General features: G+C 53.1%; 1 protein-coding gene across 1 annotated transcript; it reads left to right on the top strand.

Moving 5' to 3' along the window:
- The first annotated feature begins 727 nt into the window (after positions 1 to 727).
- Positions 728 to 20,181, top strand: ZNF775 (zinc finger protein 775). Its single transcript, XM_032762144.2, has 3 exons — positions 728 to 816; positions 10,031 to 10,110; positions 18,064 to 20,181. Exons 2-3 carry the CDS (start codon positions 10,080 to 10,082, stop codon positions 19,644 to 19,646), a joined length of 1,614 nt encoding a protein of 537 aa, XP_032618035.1. The 5' UTR covers positions 728 to 816; positions 10,031 to 10,079; the 3' UTR covers positions 19,647 to 20,181.
- Positions 20,182 to 21,620: the final 1,439 nt, after the last annotated feature.

Consider the following 21,620-nt stretch of genomic DNA (forward strand, 5'->3'; position numbering starts at 1 on the left):
GGCCGAGGCCGCAGGGTCACTTAAACTCAAGAGTTCGAGACCAGCCTGGGCAACATGGCGAGACCCCCGTCTCTACAAAAAATTTAAAAAGTTATTAGGTCGGGAGGATCGGTTGAGCCACGGGTTCGAGGTTGCACTGAGCCATGATCGCGCCACTGGGGACAGAGCGAGACCACCTCCCCGAAACAGAAAACGAAGGGGTCGGGTATAACGATTTCTAAGGTCCCTCGTAGTGACCCCTAAAAGTTATCACACCCCACGGTGGGGCTGTCGCGGCTGAGGGCAGCCATAGCCTCAGCCGGGGTTTCTGTCCGGGCCATGATGGGTCCCTAGCAGGGAGAAACAGCGTCCGGCGCTCTGTGGCGCTCGGCGAACGTGCGCTGAGTTCAGGCGTTACAACGGGGTCGCAGGCTGAGTCCAGGCCTGGCAGGGGTGCCAGGACGCCGCCGGCCATCTGGGGCCCGACCTCCCAAGGTCTCCTCCCCGCGGGCCAGCGGCCCCGCAGCCGGCGGCCAGCGCGTTCACGGCGCCCAGGCCTTGCGCGCCCGCCGGGGGCGAGGTCAGCCCTCCCCCCTCGGCTATTGGCTCCAGAGAACAAAGGAGCCGCCCCGCGGGCTGCTCCGATAGGGCCGGGCGGGTCATCTGAGCGGCGCAGCCAATGGGGTGGCTGGGCGGCCCCGGGGATGGCTAGGCCCGCCAGCCAATCAGACACCCGTGCCCGCCCCGCCTGCCCCGGGAATGGCCAGGGCCGGGAGCCCGGTGCCCAAGTCGCCCTCGGGGTGGCAGTTCCCGTTAACCTTAGCCACAAAGTCAAAGGTATTTATTTCCCCGTCGCCTCCCTCCGAGTCCCTCTGCATTTTGGGCGGGGAGGGGCGGTGCGAGGGATGGACCAGCGCCCGGTCCCGCTCCTCCCGTGCTGCCTCCGCCCTGCCCGGGCTGGAGCGGAGGGATGGGGCGGGGGTCTGGGGTGCCCCGAGCCCCGCGCGTCCCCCAAGCCCGCGCGCCTTCCGAGCCCCGGGTCTCAAGCGTTTCCTCTGCCCCCACACAGCCGAGGGGAAAGGGGCGCGGCCAAGGGTGGGGAGGGCGCCAGGCCAGGGCAGCGAGGTTAGGAGGGAGGCTAGTGAGGACGGAGGGAGGACGCGGTAGCGTAGAGGGTCGCCCGCGGGCGGCCCCTCCTGGGCTGTCCCGTTGTTCCGAATTCCCCGTCCCTGTCCGCCTCCCTGATAGATCAGTTTCTGGGGGCAGGAACCTCAGTGCTCGCTGCAGTGACAGACACATAGTAGGTGACCAATAAATATGTGATTAAACGAGCGGGGATAAGGATTGGGGGTGGAGATAAGTGAGAGGGAAGCACCGCAGAAGTTGGAAGTGTGTGGTGTCGGGTGTGGCGGAGAACTCTCCAGGAAGATGGGCACAACAGCCGCGAACTCGGTGGGGCGGGGTGCGGGCATCCCCTCTGTGAAGAACGTTGAGGATATCTACATGTGGAAGGTGTGGAGATGGGTCCTCCTTCAGCCCTTTGAGCAAGATGATCTGAGCTGGGGCTGGGTGTGGTCAGAGCCCCAGGGGTTGGAGGCGGGACTACAGTCCAAGGCTTCACAGCTAACTGTTCCCATATTCATCTGTAAAATGAAGAGATTAGATGGCAGTTGTCTCCTTTCAGCTTGAAGGTTCATGCTTCCGTGCTTCAAATCTGTTTTGTACTGAAATTTCTTTTATTTAAGTGTTCCCTTATGACAGTTTTTATTAATGGATTACTGTGTGTGGGGCCTGTACTGGGTGCAGGGGAGAGAGAAGGACCCTGTGTTAAGATGCATGTAGTCTTGTGCAGACTAACAAAATATTGATGACAATGATGATTCCATGTAGATGGTCCTAGGTGCACAGGTTAAACAGAGAAGGGGTTCCTGGCTGAGCCTGGTGTGTCCAAAAGGCTTCCTGGTCAAAGCGATCCCTAATCTGGGCTGGGAAGGGGAGAATTGAGCAAGGGCCTTCCAAGGTTGGTCACAGGGTGCGAGGACACGGTGAGTTCAAGAGCCATGAGAGGATGAGGCGTGTCGGGGTGCAATGGGGAAAGATGAGCAGAGTTGAGTTCTCAGTTCCCTCTTATCCGAGGTGTGCGTGCCAGCAAGTCCATTTGGTGAGGGTCTGGGTTTCTGAAAAACAGACATATGCTAAGATGTTACCTTTAGTTTCTGTAGGCAACCACACGTCTCGTGTGGTCTAACTTCCTTGCTATTGTTTTAGCTACGATTACCTTCTTATCAGGTTGCACATTTACTTCTCAGGACCAGCTAGGTGCCTGGAATTTCCCAGGAAAGAACTCAAGATTTTCCTTTATTTTCATGATTGGAGGGCACAGCAGGTGCCTGAAGGGGTCCCTGCTCCATCTCACTTTCCTTTCCCAAGGTCCTTTGAATGCAGCAAGGGATGGAAACGTGTTTATTAATTAAAATGTGACACCTGTTCAGAGATTGTTAGCAGCTGGGTTTATCCTCGGCCTTCAGCTCAGATCCAGGCCCTGACAGGTTCCTGAGTATTAGAATTGGGGCCGAGGAATGTAAGTGGAGCTCTCGCCTCTGAAGGGAGGTGGGTGAGGAGGAGGGGGCCAGGCTTCTGGGGCAGGGGAGGTGTGGGTGGGACAGTTCCAGCAAGGGTGTTTACCTCTGGCCGGTGAAGGAAGTCTTGGAAGGAGGTACCTCAGGATCATGGCTGGGGTTGAATTGGGGACCTCTGGGAGGTGGGCAGGCATAGTGGATAAGGCAAGTGACCTGGCTGCATGCAGATCAGGTCTCCTGGGAATGTTGAGGGGAGCAAACTGAAGCCATGAAACCAGGCTGGCTGTTCATATCCTGAGGTACAGTTCTTATAACCCTGAGTGGGGAGCGGGTGATGGCAACAGCAATGACCTAAATCGAATTTGTCTTGTACCTTGGGAATGTCTCTCAGAGTCCTCTCACACTGTTTGTATCCCACCATCCCCACCCCCCACCGCCCCCGCCCCACTTGATATAATAATTCTGTACCACGAGCAAGCGTTATTTCCATTTTCAGGTGGGGAAACTGAGGCCCAGAGAAGGAAAGTGGTTTGCCTGGGATCACGTGGCTAACCAGAAGCAAACTCAGTCTCAGTCCCTGTCTGGGGCCTCTCAACGGCTTTTTCCACTATGGCCTGCTCTTCGGGTTGGACAGTGGCCTGCCCTTTCCCTTGCTCCCCTCCTCTGTTCCCTCCCCAGATTGAGGGCTGGGGTGTTTGGGAGACTGAGGTCTGAAGATGGTGGAGTAGGAAGAGGGGAAGGGTCAGGGCTGGGAGAGTGGTCACAGTGGGGGTGGCCTTGTGCTGAGTGGGATCCGGGAAGTTGGAGAGGAGCAGGGTGGGTCATGGGGGTGGGACAGGGGAGTTGTGGGAGGCTTCAGGGTGCCTGATGCTGGGTGTGGGGATGGAGGCCTCCAGGTGGGGGAGGGGATGCCCACCTGGTTTGGGCTGGGACCTCTGGGAGGGGCATGCAGAACCACCCTGGTAAGTGGAGGGCTCTGGAGACAGTGCCACAACCAGAGCCGTGGCAAACCCTCTTCCTCCTGCAAGGTGGAGTGTGGAGGCTCCTGTGTGGCACTGGGGGCCTCTGAGATTCCCAACTGGCTGGAAGGAGTGATGGCTTAGGAAGAGTGAGCGGCAGCGGGGACACTGGCAGAGAGGCTTGTACAGACACTGCCCAGTGCATCCAGTTCAGGCTTGCCGCCCTGTGGTACTCCTCCCAAACTCAGGGAGCAGGTATTTCCGTTCACCTGCGCTATCAGGAACCTGAGCTCAAAGCGCTGCAATGACTGGCCAGGGACTAGCAGTGGCTCAGTGGTGGCTGGGCTGGGACTTGGGGCTCTTGATTAAGACATGGGGTCCTGAGGGGAGGGACCAGGAAGGGTGGCCTTGAGAAGGACATCCCTGCCAGCCTCAGGCAGTGGGCTTCTAGGGAGACACTAGGGCTGAGGAGCCAGCCAGGTGGTGGCTCAGGGTCACCCAAAGATGGCTGAAGGGGAGAAGGCCCGCTGCATCCCCTTGGGCCAGAGCCCACAGGCCAGGCCCTGGAGGATCTTAGGCTGCACCAGTCTTGCTGGACACAGGCTCATTGTCTCTAGGGCTTTCTGTCTTGCTGTAACGTCTCTCCAGCCAGCTGCAGCTCCTGCTGACCTGTCCCACCCCAGCGCAGGTCATCGACGGTGACTCATGGCCCCAGCTTCCTGGCTCGATGAGGGTATCTTGCTTCTGTTTCTACCTCTCTGAGTTCTTTTCCTTGGAGCAAGTGGCCCTGATGGGCTGGCTTGATACAAGGATACTTGTGTCTTGGGTGGCTTTGCATTTCTGTGTTCGTAAGTGTGCTGTGCAGTGATTTGTGCTGACCTGGTTCACAGTGGCACATTTGTGTGTCTGTGGATCTGTAGGTGTGTCTGTGAGTTTTAAAAAATATCTCACATTCTCTGTATTTGCATAGACAGTTTTGCAGGTGTTCTCATGTAGTTTTGTGTCTTTGAACTTTTGTTTACTTAGCTGTATTTAGATATAATTGTATCTGGGTGTGTTTGTGTGTGGTTTAGCATTTACATCAGTTTCTCATGTCCCTATGATCATATATTTAAATTAAAAACATGTGCTATTAATTGAAATCAGAGGCAGAGAATACCATTGCCTGGTCCTGAGGGATTTCTTAATAGTGACAGAAGACTGGAGCCGGAGGAGCCACTTCTTGGGTCGTCCATTGTTTCATTCACTCATCCGTTCATTCATTCAAGACACATTACACACCTTCTGCATGTGAGGGACGTGCAGGCATGGGAGCAAGCCCCCGCTCCCTGGGGCTAACCTGAGTGAGGGGTCTCGCAGGGAGAGAGAACTAGGTGAGGACATAGCAGTCAGGTATGGGCTGGGGGAGAGGGCAGGGAGGCGCTGGGGACCAGGTGGAGTTGGGAAGGAGGAGGCCATAGGAAGGGGCAGCATGGCAGGGAGGCATTGGCTGGGCATGGGCTGGGACTGGGGAGGCCAGTTTCTGTGGGGATCTCCTATGGAAGACCAGCTGAGCTGTGCCCAGCAAGCGAGGATCTGCTGGGACCTCAGGGCTGAGAAGGGCCTGATACTGGGCCTTTGGCTGGGGTTTGGAGAGCTACCCCCACCCCCAAAAGCCTTAGCTCCTGGTGGCGGATCCTGCTCCCGCTCCACTAGCAGCAGATAATACCTGCGGCGTGGTCTGCTTCTGACTGCCCGACCTGGGGCGCTGAGGCTGTGAGAGCTGTGCTGGGCTGGTGGGAGGTTCCAGAGGCTGCGATGGGGAGGACCTTGCCTCTTTCTGGCCTGTGGCCTTTCTCCTCCCCCAGCTGCTGTCTGGCCTTCCCACCAAAGCTCTGCCACAACCAAAGCTCCTTTGTTGCCTCCCCCTGCCCCGGGCCTCTCCACCTGCTGCTAGCTCAATCCCCTCTTTGTGTGGTTGGTCCTCAGTTGTCATGGCAGCTGGGCCCAGGCTGAGGCCTGCCCACTGTGGGGCTCTTGCTGAACTGCAGCCTGACCCGGTGCACGGAGGGCCGGGCCAGAGCCAGGCGTGGGAAGGGGGCCCCTGTGTGTCCTGCTCCCCTCAGAGCCCGAGGGGCAGCAGAGAGGAAAGGTGGTCCGGTAGGGGTCCGGGGGCCCTTGTGCGATAGACAAAGCGGCCTTCCAAGACTCGGTGTGGGCACTGGTGGCAGATGGCGCATCTGGCCCTTGATGCCTGTCTTCCCGCTGGGGCACTTTGCTGGACAGCCTGCTCACCTGGCTCCTGGGTGTCTCCAGGTGGCCGAGGACGTGTCAGGATGGTAGGTTAGGAGGGGCCCGCCATGCGCAGAGCAGAGCGAAAGGCAGAATAGGAGAGAAGCTTAGGGTGGGGACGTGTGTGTCTGGCCAGCCTGGAACATGTCACATGGAGGGCTTTCCTGGATTTTGTCTGTAGGACACTTGCCGTGCTATTTCCCAGACATAGCCCACCTGAGCACACAGGTAGAGGCGGGTCCCCAAAGACTTGGCCTCCCCTCATTCCTGTCCTCTGTGTTTCCCCCTTGAATTTCTCACTTCTTCCTCTTGGGTCCTCTTCCTTCTGTCTCCACTTCTGTTCTTACATAAGCCACAGGCTGCTTCCCCTCGAGCCCTGGTATGGCCCGAGACAGAGGTACCGAGGCTCCAGGGAGGAGCTGCTCTGGGAGGTCCCGAGCAGTGGAAGGCCCTGCTACTATCCGGAGTGGCTGTTAGGTCCTAATACCTCTTGGGAGGCAGGGTGGGTGAAGTAGGACTGTCTTTGATTTGCCTTGGGGGTCTCGCTCTGTGGAGACCCAGGCCCATCTTTCTGTCCTCCTGAATTTCTGGCCTGGGCTCTGCCCTCCTCGGTCTGAGTTTCCCTTACCAAGGTGGCTTCTCTGTCCACTAGCCCCTCTGCGCCTCTTTAGGTGGATGTTAAGTCCAGTTGGTGAGAGGTTTCCCAAGATGTGGCATGCGGAAGCTCACAGAGTGGCCTCAACGGAGGAGGGTGGCGTGGGAGGGAGGAGCCCCCAGCACCCATCAGAGCCCCACGAGGGGCCCCTCCCACCCCCTTCCCCACTGCTCACCTTTTCTCTGCACCACAACAGGTTCTAGTGTCTGTAAGAAACCGTGGTAGGCATGCTTACAGACCCCTGTTGGGGAAATAGAATTGAAAACAAAATCTCTTGCCAACCCAGAAAAGCTCTTTGCAAAAGTAGAAGAGAAAAACAGCTTTTAAAAGATTGAGTGTGCATGAAACCAGAATGTGGTGCGCACCATAGGCAATCCCCTGAGCGACTGCAAAGATGGGGAGCTCTCAGCCTGCAATCCCCGAGTGGGAGCTCTCAGCCTGCAATCCCTGAGCCACTGCAAAGAGGCAGCCTGTTACAGACATGTTCTCAGGATGAACAGCAACCAGCCCTCCAGCAAGAGGACTGGACATTACCACTTGTCACACGCAGGCAGGTCGTCCTAAATTCACCTCGTAATTGGAGTGACCATCTGTGTTAGCTAATTGCCTTTACCCACAGGAAAAATAAAGTTCTCATATTTTTATGACAGGAGATAGGTTTGTGATTTGGAGCCAGGCGCCTGCTGAAGTTAGGCTCCTACCCTCCTATGGAGACTGGGAGGCAGGGGTGGTGTCTTCCTTGATATTTAAATTTCAAAGAAATGGCCCCCAGGACCTTGGGAAAGACAGTCCTGGGTTGGAATGTTGGCAGAAGGCTTATTTAGCTTTTTTTTTTTGAGACAGAGTCTCACTCTGTCACAATCTCAGCTCACTGCAACCTCTGCCTCCTGAGTTCAAACAATTTTCCTGTCTCAGCTTCCCAAGTAGCTGGGATTACAGACATGTGCCACTACACCCAGCTAAGTTTTGTATTTTTAGTAGAGACGGGGTTTCCCGACGTTGGCCAGGCTTGTCTCAAACTCCTGACCTCAAGTGATCCACCCACCTCAGCCTCCCAAAGTGCTGGGATTACAGGCATGAACCACCACCGCGCCCAGCCTTATTTAACTTTTGAAAAGATTTATTTCTACTTGAGGAGCATTTACTGCAAAAATAAAAAATAAAAAAAGATTCACATACATCTCAAAAAGACAGAGATAGAGCTTATTAATTAGAAGTTTGTAAACAAAATGCTCTTGAAAAAACGGGATGTCTCTTCTTCTCTTTGCACCAGGGAAAATGACTTTCTGCATTTTCTAGATTCATATTTACCCCTCCCGCCACGTCTCTTTTTTTTTTTTTTTTTTTTGAGACAGAGTCTCGCTCTGTCCCCCAGGCTGGAGTGCAGTGGCACAATCTCGGCTCACTGCAACCTCCGCCTCCTGGGTTCACGCCATTCTCCTGCCTCAGCCTCTCCGAGTAGCTGGGACTACAGGCGCCCGCCACCATGCCCGGCTAATTTTTTGTATTTTTTTAGTAGAGACGGGGTTTCACCGTGGTCTCGATCTCTTGACCTCGTGATCCGCCCGCCTCGGCCTCCCAAAGTGCTGGGATTACAAGCGTGAGCCACCGCGCCCGGCCACCATGTCTCTTGTCAGGGTCCAGATTCCCACTCTGGGTGTGTGCCTCCAGTGTCTGGGCTCTGAAGGGGACCTAGGAGAGGGAGTCTGGGTCTCTGCGAGGCTCTCGGGGCCTGGGGTGGGTGTTTCTGTGAGGGCGGCCGAGCCAGGGGTCCTGGGAGGAAGGGCTGACTGAAATCTGGAAGAGCCCCTCCCTGAGGCAGCAGGATGGATGAGCTGCGCATCTCAGTGGGGCAGCCATGTCTTTCCTCTGCTAGGGGGTACAGGCGCACGGGACCACATCCCCGTCCTTAGGAGAGGTGCACCCCCAGCGAGGAGGAGATGAGTCTCCAGCTGCACAGCTCCTGGCCAGGCAGGGCAGCACATTCCTGCCACCTGCGTTTGTTACGGGCCCTCTGTGTGCCCGGCTCTGCTCTGGGCCCTGCGGATCCGGCGGCAAGCATGAAGAGCTCCTGATCTTGCTGTGGTGGGGAACAGACGAGTTAAGATCATGTCAGGTGGCAAAAGTGTTAGAGAGGAAACAGGAGGTGGAGTTAGACTGTATATAGAAGCGCCAGGGGCCGGCACGGTGGCTCACGCCTGTAATCCCAGTACTTTGGGAGGCCGAGGTGGGTGGATCACAAGGTCAGGAGTTCGAGACCAGCCTGGCCAATATGGTGAAACCCTGTCTCTGCCACAAATACAAAAATTAGCTGGGTGTGGTGGTGCACACCTGTAATCCCAGCTACTTGGGAAGCTGAGGCAGGAGAATCACTTGAACCCGGGAAGTGGTGATTGTAGTCAGCTGAGATCGGGCCACTACACTCCAGCCTGGGCAACAGAGAGAGACTCTGTCTCAAAAAAAAAAAAAAAAAAAGCACAAGGGATGCCTGCTCTCAGAAGGGGACATTTAAGCTGGGAGCTGATAGAAGCGAGGGGGGTAAGCCAGGCGGGGATCTGCGGTGAGGGGACAGCCAGGGCAAAGGCCTGGGGCATCCACACAGCAGTGTGATTTATCCCGTCATGTTCCAGGCACGGAGTGAGCCATTCAGGAAATGCTCAGAAGGCTTGGGCATAAAAACAAAAAAAGAAGGCCGGGCGCGATGGCTCACGCCTGTTATCCCAGCACTTTGGGAGGCCGAGGCGGGTGGATCACGAGGTCAGGAGATGGAGACCATCCTGGCTAACACGGTGAAACCCCGTCTCTACTAAAAATACAAAAAAATAGCCGGGTGTGGTGGCGGGCGCCTGCAGTCCCAGCTACTCAGGAGGCTGAGGCAGGAGAATGGCGTGAACCCGGGAGGCGGAGCTTGCAGTGAACCCAGATCTCGCCACTGCACTCCAGCCTGGGCGACAGAGCGAGGCTCTGTCTCAAAAAAAAAAAAAAAGATGAATCCTAGATCAGTGAACTGGGCATGAGCTCAGCAATGTCCAGTTGACCCTGTGTGTTCTTGTATGGAGATGGCTGGCCCCGAAACTCCCCGGAGGGGTTTGTGCTAGAACATGGATGGGGACTTTGAAAGAGGGGGCCAGTGACTGAGGAAACGTGTAGGGCCATTCTGCCTTCTGGGTGCATCCCTCATGGCCGGTCGCAGACATGTCTCTAACCTTACTCCAGGCTCCTGCTTCTCAGGTGTGGCGTCCATCACATACTGCCCTGCAAATGTTAAGGGTGTGGGCTCTGGTGTGGGAGTTAGAAGACCTGGGTTTTTGTCCAGCTCTGCCGTTCTTCACCTCCATGACTCTGGGCACATCGGGGGTCCTTCGTGGTCTCAGTTTCTTCTTTTGTAAAATGGGAATTATGGCTGTTTTACCTTCTCAGCAGGTATGCATACAATGAAAGAACCCTGCCCACGTCGAATGTGGCTATGGATAGAAAAGCTCTTTGGAAAAGAGAGTGCTTTATGGGATGGGAGGGGGGCTGGGGACCCTGAGTTTTGTCCTTGTCCCACAGGCCCATTCTCTTTCTTCTGTTTCTTTTTCTGACAGATGGCAGGAAAGGGACACAGCTGGCGCTGATGCTGGGAGGTCTCCAGGGATGGAGAGTGGCCTGGCTGGCGACGGCACAGGTAAGAGAGAAGAGAGAGGAGGCAGGGGAGCCGGGGTCTCCTCCGCTGAGGTCGCGTGCCCTTATCTTTTCTGAAGCCAGGTGCGAGCCAGTGCCCTCAGCCAGTAGCTAGTACATCCCATTGATGCAGAATTTCAGGGTGGGGACCAGGGCTTAGACAGCCATGTCAAAGAATAGAACAATGACAGAGGCTATGGGAGCTCAAAAAAATGGCAAAGCCTGGTCCATTAACTTGCCTGGCAAGGGGACACGTGCACCCATGCCTTGTAGAAATTGAGGTGTTTTTTATGTGCTAGAACAGGGAGTTTGTGGGTTATACTAATTAGACATGGAAAACTAGCACTCTAGGCAGGACGGTTGGAACAAACCTGTGGCTCATCAGTCAGGACATTGTCTTCAGTCCATTAACGCTTCCTGGGGGTCACTCAAAGTTCAGGGTCCTTATTGGCTAAGCCGCTTAGAGCTGGTTGTGATGAAATACATGCTGCCAGTGGAAAATTTGCCCGCATAGTCATGTGCTTTTGGCTGGAGCCCCTGCTCAGCGTCCCTGCGCCTGGGGTGGAGCAGCCCCTGGCATCTGTGCATAGCACTTGCAGCCCTTCCTGGCATGCCCTGTCGCGTGTGGCATGTGGCCCGGCTGCAGAAGGGCTCTAGGCCCTTTGGCAGGTTTGAGTCCAGAGCACGCCGGCTACTCTTGGGAGCCCTGCCCTTTGGCCCAGTGTGACTCGGGTTTCTTTACCTCCCTCTCCCCTCCCAGGGGCTTTGCCCCATAGACCCCAGGGCCCCTGCCTCATTGCCCCTGTGGGAAGAGCCGCCTCCCCTCCCAGGAATATTACGTCAGGAGACCCAAGACTGAGACAAAAATCAGGCAGCGGGATAAAAGAGAAATGTGGCCGCAAGTGCAAAGCATGGCAGTGTGGTATGTGGACACAGGCCCTCAGGGAGCCTAGCCGTGCAGCTGCGCACCTGCCCGAGGAGCCAGGTGGTGGCAGGAGCACCCTAGCTGCGTGTGTGTTTTGGAAAGTCCATTGGAACTCAGAGCGCATGTGCCCAGCGTGTTATAGAAGGCCCTTTCCCCACATAGACTCATACGTGGGATCCTGAGTCATTGTGAGGTTGCTCTGGTTGATGTGAGCTGTGGAGTCTGCTGGGGCCCTCTCTCCTCTCTATGGCAGCTTCTGGGGAACCCTGTGGTTTTAGAAAAGAGTTTGAAAAACACTAGCCTAGACTCCTGGAGACACGGAGGCACATGGGGACTGGCCTCTGGCCAGACTGAGGGAACCACTCCTCTGGAGGACCCCATTTTTCAGACAATTGACAGCTTACCTCTTTTAAGCAACTTTTAATTTTTATTTGTGTGTGTGTGTTTTTTTTTATTATGGCAAAATATACGCAACAATTACCATTGTAACCATTTTTAAGTGTATGGTTCAGTGGCATCAGTACATTCGGTGTTGTGTAGCCATCACTGCCATCCATTTCAGAACATTTTCATCACCTGGGAAACTGTACTCATCATGCAATAATCCGTGCTTTGCACCTTCTAATTTTATCTGAACCATTAAAACCTAAAACATGATCCTTTGCATGATGACTGAGGAGCGCTGCCATTATTTCGGGACTCTCCACGGGCAGGCCAGTGGCCTGCGCTCTTCATATGATACCTGAACCCTCGGGAGTGTGCCTGGGGCTGCTGGAGCCCCAGCACACTCCACCTCAGCTCCAGGGCCTCCAGGAATGTGTGCTGGACTTAGCAGCTCGCCCAACCCAGTCATTTGCATCCGCCAGGGGCCCTTCAGCAAGTGGATGTGACAGCACTGTCCTGGCATCCTGGGGCTTTCTGGCCCACAGTCATCTTTCTGGCTGGAGAGGGCTGAGGGGGAGCCAGCCGTCAGCCACCTGATGGACACAGCACAGCCACTGGTCTCAGATTGGTGTGACTCATCCTGGATCATGCCTGTGTGTATACATAGAGACATATGGTTTAATTTTTTATGAGTTCAATCAGATGATTCATATGGTTTTTCAACTTGTTTTTTGTTTTCTCTTAAAATGTTTTGAGAATCTTTTCATATTGGCATACATAATTCTTTTCCATTCTTTTTACTTGATGCATAGTATTCCATATTATGAAGGGAACTACTTTTTAGGATAATTAAGTTATTTTCCATTGTTTGCTGATTACAAAGAACACTTCAGTGAATATTCCTGGACATTCCTCTTTACGCTTGTGTGTCAGTATTTCTTAGGTGAACACGTGGGATGGAATTGCTGGCTGGAAAGGGTCAGAAGGCTCTCCACACTTCTAATTTTAATAAACACTGTCAGATTGTCCTCCACAAATTCTGCCTCAGTTTATGCTCTCAGAATACCCATGCGTATACTTGTTCTCCTTGTAGTGTCCACGCATATTGTAAAGTAGAGAGGTATTATTGATTTTTTAAATTTTTGTTGGTATGCGGGGTTGAAAGATGCTACACTTTTAGTTTGCATTTTGTTGATGACTAGTGGGGTTGAACCTCTTTTTATCACATATAGGAGTCTGTTTTATAGTCTGGATACTAAGCGTTTGTCTATTCTATATCTGCACATATTTTTTCCTGGACTTGCACTGTCCAGCACGTGGCCTAGCCACACAGGACTCTTCTAGTTTAAGTTTAGGTTTAAATTAACTTAAGTACGGCCAGGCGCGGTGGCTCACGACTGTAATCCCAGCACTTTGGGGGGCCGAGTTGGGTGGATCACCTGAGGTCAGGAGTTTGAGACCTGCCTGGCCAACTTGGTGAAACCCCATCTCTACTAAAAATACAAAACTTAGCTGGGCGTGGTGGTGGGCACGTGTAGTCACAGCTACTTGGGAGGCTGAGATAGGAGAATCACTTGAATCCCAGAGGTAGAGGCTGCAGTGAGCCAAGATCGCACCATTGCATTCCAGTCTGGGTGACTGAGGGAGACTCTGTCTCAAAAATAAATAAATAAATAAATAAATAAAAATTAATTAACTTCAATACAATTAAAAATGTCATTTCTTAATTGCACTAGTCACATTTCAAGTGCTCAGTAACCACGTGTGGCTCAAGAGCTCAGATGTAAACTGTTTCTGCTATTGCAGAAAGTTCTGTGGGAAAATGCAGCTCTAAATTCCCATTTCTTTTTTCTTTCTTTCTTTTTTTTTGTTTTTGAGATAGAGTTTTTGCTTTTGTTGCCCAGGCTGGAGTGCAGTGGTGTGATATCAGCTCACTGTGACCTCTGCCTCCCTGGTTCAGGTGATTTTCCTGCCTCAGCCTCCTGAGTAGCTGGGATTGCAGGCACGTGCCACCACACCTGGCTAATTTCTTTGTATTTTTAGTAGAGACAGGGTTTCACCATGGTGGCCAGGCTGGTCTTGAACTCCTGACCTCAGGTGATCCTCCCGCCTCGGCCTCCCAAATTGTTGGGATTACTGGCGTGAACCACTGCACCTGGCCGAAATTCCCATTTCTACTGGACTTATGTTTATAGTATCTTTTGTCATACAGATGTTTTAAATTTAGTTTTTATCTTTTGTATCCTGTTTAAGAAGGCTTGTAATTACCTCTGGATTCTAAGCAAATTCTCCTAATTCTTCTAATACTTTCATTTCCTTTTTTTAAGCTGGCACTTAAGTCCATCTGGAACTGATTTTTATAAACAATCTGCACTATGAATCTAACTTAAATATTTTCCCCAAAGAGAGAGTTGGTTCTAAGTCGATGAATAGCCTTTTTCCATTGACTTGGAATATCTCTTGTATCATGTATCAAACGATTCTGTTCCATTGGCCTATTTGTCTATTATGTGTACTGTACATTATTGTAATGATTGTATTTAGCATTTTTACTTTTACTTTTATTTGTTTGTGGAAGGGAATCTGACTTGCAGCCTTAAGTCACCAGGCCCACCATGGAAGAGCCATGCCAATAACAATAACAACTGTGTCAGTCGAGAGCTGGGTTTTATTTTCTTTTTTTCCCAAATAGATCTCTCTCTCTCTCTCTCTCTTTCTCTCTCTCTCTCTCTCTTTCTCTCTCTCTCTCTCTCTCAGTGCAGTGGCATGATCAAGGCTCACTGTAGCCTCAGCCTCCTGGGCTCAAGCAGTCCTCCCACCTCAGCCTCCAGAGTAGACTACAGGTGTGCACCACCATACCCAGCTAATTTAATAAATTTTTTAGACAGACAGGTGTTGCTATGTTGCCTAGGCTGGTCTTCAACTCCTGCGCTTAAGCAATCCTCCTGTGTTGGCCTCCCAAAGTGCTGAGATTATAGGCAAGAGCCACTGTGCCTGACCTAGACTTTATATTTTACAGCAATTTTAGCTTTACAGAAAAATTATGAAGAAAGTAGAGTTCCCCTATACCTTAGCTCCAGTTTCTCCTATTATTAACATTTTGCATTCGTGTGGTACATTTGTTATAACTGATGAACCAATACAGATACATTTTTATTACCGAAAGTCTATAGTTGACATTAGGGTTCTCTCTTGGTCTTGTACCTTACATGGGTTTTGACAAAGGCATAATGTCCTGTATCACTATTACAGTATCATACAGAATATTTCACTGCCCCCCAAGTTCCCTGTGCTCCACCTGTTCATCTCTCCCTACCCCCCAACCCCTGGCTACCACTGGTTTTTCAATTCTCTCAGTAGTTTTGCCCTTTCCAGAATGTCATATAGTTGGAGTCATACAGTGTGTAGCCTTTTATGTTGATGTCTTTCACCTAGAAGTTTGCATGTAGGGTACCTCCATGGCTTTTTTGACTTAATGGCTTACTTCTTTTTATTATCGACTAATATTCCATCATGCGGAGTTATCCATTCACCCACTGAAGGACACTGTGGCTCCTGCCAAGTTTTGGCAGTTAGGAATAAAGCTATACAAATCCATATGTAGTTTTTTGTGTGGACAGAGGTTTTCAGCTCTTTTGGGTAAATACCTAGGAGAGCGACTGCTGGAATGGATGGTAAGCCTGTATTTAGCTTTGTAAGAAACTGCTGAACCGCCTTCCAGAGTGGTGGCAGCACTTCGCATTTCCACCAGGAAGGAAAGAGCCCCTGTTGCTGCTCAGCCTCACTGTGTGCACATGCCAGCGATCTGGATTCTAGCCACTCTCATTTATTTTATTTTTATTTTTTTGAGACGGAGTTTTGCTCTCATTGCCCAGGCTGGAGAGCAAACGGTGTGATCTCGGCTCGCTCAACCTCTGCCTCCTGGGTTCAAGTGATTCTCCTGCCTCAACCTTCTGAGTAGCTGGGACTACAGGCATGTGCCACCACACCCAGCTAATTTTGTATTTTTAGTAGAGATGGGGTTTCACCATGTTGGCCAGGCTGGTCTTGAACTCCTGACCTCAGGTGATCCACCCGCCTCGGCCTCCCAAAGTGCTGGGATTACAGGCATGAGCCACCGTGCCCGGCCAATTGTAGCCATTCATATGTGTACAGTGGTAGCATTTTTGCTTTTAATGTCATATAAGCCAAATTCTTCTTTGTTCATTTTTAGGATTTTCTGGGCAATTTGTATAGATGATAAATTTTACAGTTTAAATAGGATTACACTGAATTTAAACATTATTTCAGAGTGTAGAACATCTTTGGCTTCTCATCTAAGAATATTACATATTGCTCCTTTTCTTTAGTTTTCTTTATCTCTTTAATAAAGTTTAATAGTTTTCTTTATGTAAGTTTTGCATGTTTGTTAGGTATATTCCTAGTTACTTATATTGCCATTTTTTAAAAAGTGATTTTTGTATGTTTTTGTACTGGGCAATCTTGTTGAACTCTTATTTCTATTTCTCAGTGGATTCCCTTGCACATTCCAGGTTGTTAATAATCATAAGCAAATGGCAGCTTCCTCTCCTTTCCAATGTTGATGCGTTTCTCTTTGTTTTCCCCTCTGCCTTGGCTAGTTACTCAAGGACAGCTGACTGATTTCAGGGATGGTGAGCATTGCATTTTGTTGCTACCTGTAATGGGCTTCTAATCTTTTGCCTTTGGTTATAATGTTCGCTGTAATTTCTAGAGTACATTCTTTGTCATCTTAGTTTCCTCTATTCTTAGTTTGCTAGGAGCTTTCTTCTCTCTCTCTCTGTCTCTCCCTCCCTCCCTCCCTCCCATCTTCCTCCCCTACCTTCTCCCTCCTTTGATCCTTCCCTCCAGAAATAATGTTGAATTTTACAATATGACTTTCTCACATCTATGGGGAGTTTTTTCACTTTTAATAAGGTAATGTTATAAATTATATTGGGCCATCTTTGCTTTCCTGGGGAAAATCTCAGCAAGGTTAGGGTATGTTATTATTTTAATACCACTGAACTTGCTTTGCTAATGTTTGTGTCTATGTTCAAAGAGTGATAAACCTTTTGCCCACCTCCATTCTTGTCTTGATACTGGAGTTGTGTTAACCTTGTAGACTTTTCTTTCCCTTTGCTCCTATTCACTGTAATAGTTCATATAAGGTGGAAAAAGTCCTTCCCTTGAGGCTTTAGCAGCACCTGTTTATATAGTTACAGAGCCTGTTACCCATTTTTGAGGTACGCTGAGATGTTCTTCTAAGTCTCTTTTAGTTGTTTATGTAGTCAGATTTTCTACCTACTCTTGGGTCAGTTTTAGTTTACATTTTCTTGCAAAATCTTCTATTTCTATAGATTTTCAAATTTATATAAAGTCCATATTTGAGGATTTTCAGAATCCTTTTTGCGGCTACATGTCCCTTATCTATAATCTGTTTTTATCTTTCTTAATGCCGTTCTTCTACTTCCTTTGGGTTTATTTTGTTGTGTTTGTAACATTGACATCTGTTTAAAGATTTTTCGCTTTTCTTTGTTCACAGCTGTTTTATTTCACCTACTTTTGATTACATGTAAACCTTTTTGGAAAGGTGCGTAGATCACAAGCTCTATAAATTCTTATAAAGCAAACATTCCCCTGTGACTAGCACCCACATCAATGGAAAACATTTCCAGAACCTCAGAGCCCATGCTGCCTTCCACCCACAGTGCCCTCTGTAATAGGGCATTATCCTGACTTCTAACGCGTGGGTTCGTTTTGCCAGTTTCTCCTCTTCACATAAATGGAATCACACAGTATGCATTCTTTAGTGTCTGTGGCAGATGGTTTCTTTATGGCTTCTTATTCTGTGAGCTGGGAAAACAAAGTGCCTCTGTAGACTTGTGCATGGCCCAAGGTGTGGGCTGGGAGCAGTGGGTGTGGGACCCCCATGAGTAAAGTGGATTGGATTTAACACAAAGGCAAGGCGACACCTCTTTTGGGTGCTGAGGTCTTTCTGGCTCTTGGTTTTATTGAAGGAAGATGAGTTGCCAGACAGCCAAGGTCCCAGCAGGTGAAGGGCTCCCCCACCATGGCTTCTGCCTTGGAGCAGGGGCCCCGCCAGTATAGACGGTGCTGCAGTGACCCAGGGTTTGGTCTCCCCGACCACTGAGGGACTGGGCATGCCTTTGCTTAGAAAGCTTCCAGCACATCGATCCTCTTAGAAAAAGAATGGTATGTTTTACAGCTTGGCCACTTTCTCCTTGCCCCCTGGGTCAGCAGATTTCACTGGATCGGTTTCTTTAACCGTCTCTGCATCTCCTGGGCCTCAGGGTGGAGAAGGTAGAGCAGCCGGTGCCTTGGGGATCCTGTGGCCTGGGCACCTGAGTGATTCACTTACGGTTTCTTTCTTGTATTTTTCTCCTTCACTCCTTTCTGTATCTTAACGTGCCCTTGTTGTCCTTTCTGCCTTCCCTACTCTTTTTTCTTCTCTTGCCCCTGTTTTCTTCTGTTCGTTTAAAAATCTTTCCCTTCTGCCTTTTCTCGTGCCGTTTTCAGCCCTTCTCTGCCCTCCCGCACCCCTTCCCTCTCTCTCGCTCCTTCTCTCCATCCCACCCAGCGGAGCAGCAGTGACCTCTCTCCCTCCTCTCTCTCGCTTGCCTCTGGCAGGAGCTGGGCTGGTGATGAAGGTCAAGCAGGAGAAGCCGGAGCGGCTGCTGCAGACGCTGGCGCCGCAGGCCATGCTTGTGGAGAAGGACAAGGAGAACATCTTCCAGCAGCACCCGGGCCTCCCGCCACGCCAGACTATGGGGCGGCCTCGAGCCCTGGGGGGACAGGAGGAGTCTGGGAGTCCAAGATGGGCCCCTCCCACTGAGCAGGATGCGGGGCTGGCAGGCCGGGCTCCCGGGTCAGCCTCCGGCCCCCTGAGCCCCTCGCTTTCCTCCGGTGAGGGTCACTTTGTATGCCTGGACTGCGGGAAGAGGTTCAGCTGGTGGTCGTCCCTGAAGATCCACCAGCGCACACACACCGGGGAGAAGCCGTACCTCTGCGGCAAGTGCGGCAAGAGCTTCAGCCAGAAGCCGAACCTGGCGCGCCACCAGCGGCACCACACGGGCGAGCGACCCTTCTGCTGCCCCGAGTGCGCGCGGTGCTTCAGCCAGAAGCAGCACCTGCTCAAGCACCAGAAGACCCACTCCCGGCCCGCCACCCACTCGTGCCCCGAGTGCGAGCGCTGCTTCCGTCACCAGGTGGGCCTCCGCATCCACCAGCGCGCGCACGCCCGGGACCGCCAGGGCTCCCGCGCCGGCCTGCATGAGCTGCTTCGGGACGCGGCGGCGCGCCGGGCCTGTCGCCTGCGGCCGGGGCCGCCGCAGGGGCGCCCCGAGTGGGCCTGGCTGGGGCTCTGCCAGGGCTGGTGGGGCCAGCCCGGGGCCCGGACCGCGGTCTCCGGCCCGGAGGGTCCGGGCGAGCCGCGCCAGTTCATCTGCAACGAGTGTGGCAAGAGCTTCACCTGGTGGTCGTCGCTGAACATCCACCAGCGCATCCACACTGGCGAGCGCCCCTACGCGTGCCCCGAATGCGGCCGCCGCTTCAGCCAGAAGCCCAACCTGACGCGGCACCTGCGCAACCACACAGGTGAGCGCCCGCACCCCTGCCCGCACTGCGGCCGCGGCTTCCGCCAGAAGCAGCACCTGCTCAAGCACCTGCGCACGCACCTGCCCGGCGCCCAGGCCGCGCCCTGCCCCAGCTGCGGTAAGAGCTGCCGCAGCCGCGCTGCGCTGCGCGCCCACCAGCGCGCCCACGCTGTCGCTGAGCCCGCCGTTCCGGCCGGGGAACCGGGCGACCAACCGCAGGCCGAGGCCATCCCGGGCTTGGCCGCGAGGCCGCGGAGCTCCCAACGGTCCCCGGGGGCCCGGGACGCGCTGTGGGGCCGGGGACGAGCGGGCCTCGCTGGGCCTGGCGAGCCGCGCCAGTTCATCTGCAACGAGTGCGGCAAGAGCTTCTCTTGGTGGTCAGCGCTCACCATCCACCAGCGCATCCACACGGGTGAGCGGCCCTACCCGTGCCCCGAGTGCGGCCGCCGCTTCAGCCAGAAGCCCAACCTGACGCGGCACCGGCGCAACCACACGGGCGAGCGGCCCTACCTGTGTCCCGCGTGTGGCCGCGGCTTCAGCCAGAAGCAGCACCTGCTCAAGCACCAGCGCGTGCACCGCGTGGCTCCTGCGTGCAGCCCCAAGGAGGAGGCGCGCTAGTGAACTGGACCTCAGCGGACTCGTGGTGGTGCGGGGGATGTTTGCAGGGTGTGTGTGGGGAGTGGGGGTGGCCAGGATTGCTGGCTCTTAGAACCCCTTAGAGCAGGACCAGTGGATTCCTTAAGGCTCTGAAGGGCTGAGAACAGTTCTAGAAGCGTCCCAAAGGGTGCTGGGAAAGGTCCCAGCGTGGGTTGAGGGAGGAGGGAAGATCAGAGTTCCTCACCGCGGGCCGGGATGTGACCACCCTCTTCAGAGGTTGGACCCCAGGCTTCAAGCACCGAGTGAGGGGTCTGTTGGGGACGCTGGGAGAGTCTCTGGTGTGAAGTTGCTTAGGTCTGGACTGGTCAACTGTAGCACCAGCCGGTCCTGCCCACGCTTCAGGATGGCCGGGGGCTGCCCCTGTGGGAGAGTTGCCAAGACTCGGTGATACCAAGGATGGAAGCCAGAGGCTGTGGCAAGGGAGAGCCAAGCAGATTCCCAGCACCAGGGCCAGTGCGGGCACGTCGTAGACATCCAATAAATATTTTTGGAAGGAGTGAATGGTTCGATGTCCTTCTCCATCCCTGCCAGCCCCCTGCCCAAGGTGTGTGTGTGGTTGGGCCCGACTCTAGAACTGGTATGCGTGTGATGGTCAGGCAGGCATGAGCGGGGTGCGCTCTGCTGAGGCTTGGCTGCCTGAGGAGGTAGCTGTGCAGGAGAGAGCCAAACACACTGCTTCTATTCCTGTCTGGGGCATGTCTGAAGTGGGCTGGCTGTCTTGACTGGCTTGGATCCTTATCAGTCTGGTGTTGCAGAAGAGAAAATGGATGGAATATTCCACATGGTCTCACTTTCCTTTCTGAACCACCCTTGCTGAAGCCCGGGTCTGTGTGTGCTTAGAGATCCATTTGCCCCAGGCTAGGAGCACAGCACTCCCCACACCCAGTTCGTGCCGGGGGTGTTTTCTCTCTTCCCCTCTCCAAGTCAGTTTAGTGTCTTCCCACATACCCTCCTCGGCCTCCTGCCCCCAAGAGGTCACCCCTCATGCCCTTCCAAAGCAGGGTTGGCTAAGTCCCTGGTGCTGGCAGAAGAGCCCAGGACTCCAGCCCAGGCTGTGACCTCAGATGGTATCTTCCCAGAGGAGAGGAGGGAATTGGAGAGGGTGGTGATGGGTATTGGGGTGCCAGGGTTGGGTAGCTGGGAGGTAGGAGGAAGAAAGGACTCCAACATGGCTCTAGAGAAGAAAGAAGTGCACTTTCCCCCTTCTCACATTCCAGATCCTTCTCTGCATGCAGAGAAGTGTTACCTTCTGGGAGCTGCCATGGTTCAGCCTGGCTTCTGGTCACTGTTCTTTAATCCTCTGTTTCTGGAAAATACTCCGGTTGTAGATCTATGGAAGGTGATGGGTGGATCCGGAGGACCGCCCTGACTGTTATGGCTTACCAGGGTAACAGTGCTGATGATGGTTAGCACTCAGCCAGGGCTGCTGCATCCCTGTCCAGTTCTTTGATCACAAACCATGCAGTGTGAAATCACACGGGGTGTTGTACGCCGGGGTTGCTACCACCTACTTGAGCATTCAGCGCTTAGGACCACGGGAAACCAAACCAGAAGGATTTTCCTGGGCACCCTCCACCCGATACCAGCCCTAGGGGCTCCACTGACTCTAATGTCCTGCCCCTCTCCTGGAACTCCCTTTCCATCCTGCACCGCCCCAGGGAGTGCTTGACTGCCTTGCAGCTCATCAAACCCTGCTTGAACCAGGGGGGAGGCTCAGGAGTCATTTGCTTTTTTCTCTTTGCCACTTGCCAAATTCTGAAATCAAGTTGAGCAAGCCCACCCACTTCAGGCCTCACTGAGTCCCGTCTTTCATTCCTGGGTTAGAGAAACACTGCCCGCAAGGACAGATCTGTGGAAACACTAGGTCCCTGTGAATCAGGTGCCGGAGGGTGCAGTGTCAGCAGATGCTGACGAGATCAGTCCTGCAGGAGCATC

This window comes from Hylobates moloch, unplaced genomic scaffold, assembly GCF_009828535.3.
Source record: "Hylobates moloch isolate HMO894 unplaced genomic scaffold, HMol_V3 SCAFFOLD_1, whole genome shotgun sequence".
In the NCBI taxonomy this organism is placed as follows: domain Eukaryota; kingdom Metazoa; phylum Chordata; class Mammalia; order Primates; family Hylobatidae; genus Hylobates; species Hylobates moloch.

Bases quoted from the DNA above. Each gene is read 5' to 3' on its own strand.
- ZNF775 (XM_032762144.2), top strand. From the start codon at position 10,080: ATGGAGAGTGGCCTGGCTGGCGACGGCACAG. The intron at 10,111-18,063 runs GTAAGAGAGAAG...TGCCTCTGGCAG, and splicing joins CCTGGCTGGCGACGGCACAG to GAGCTGGGCTGGTGATGAAG.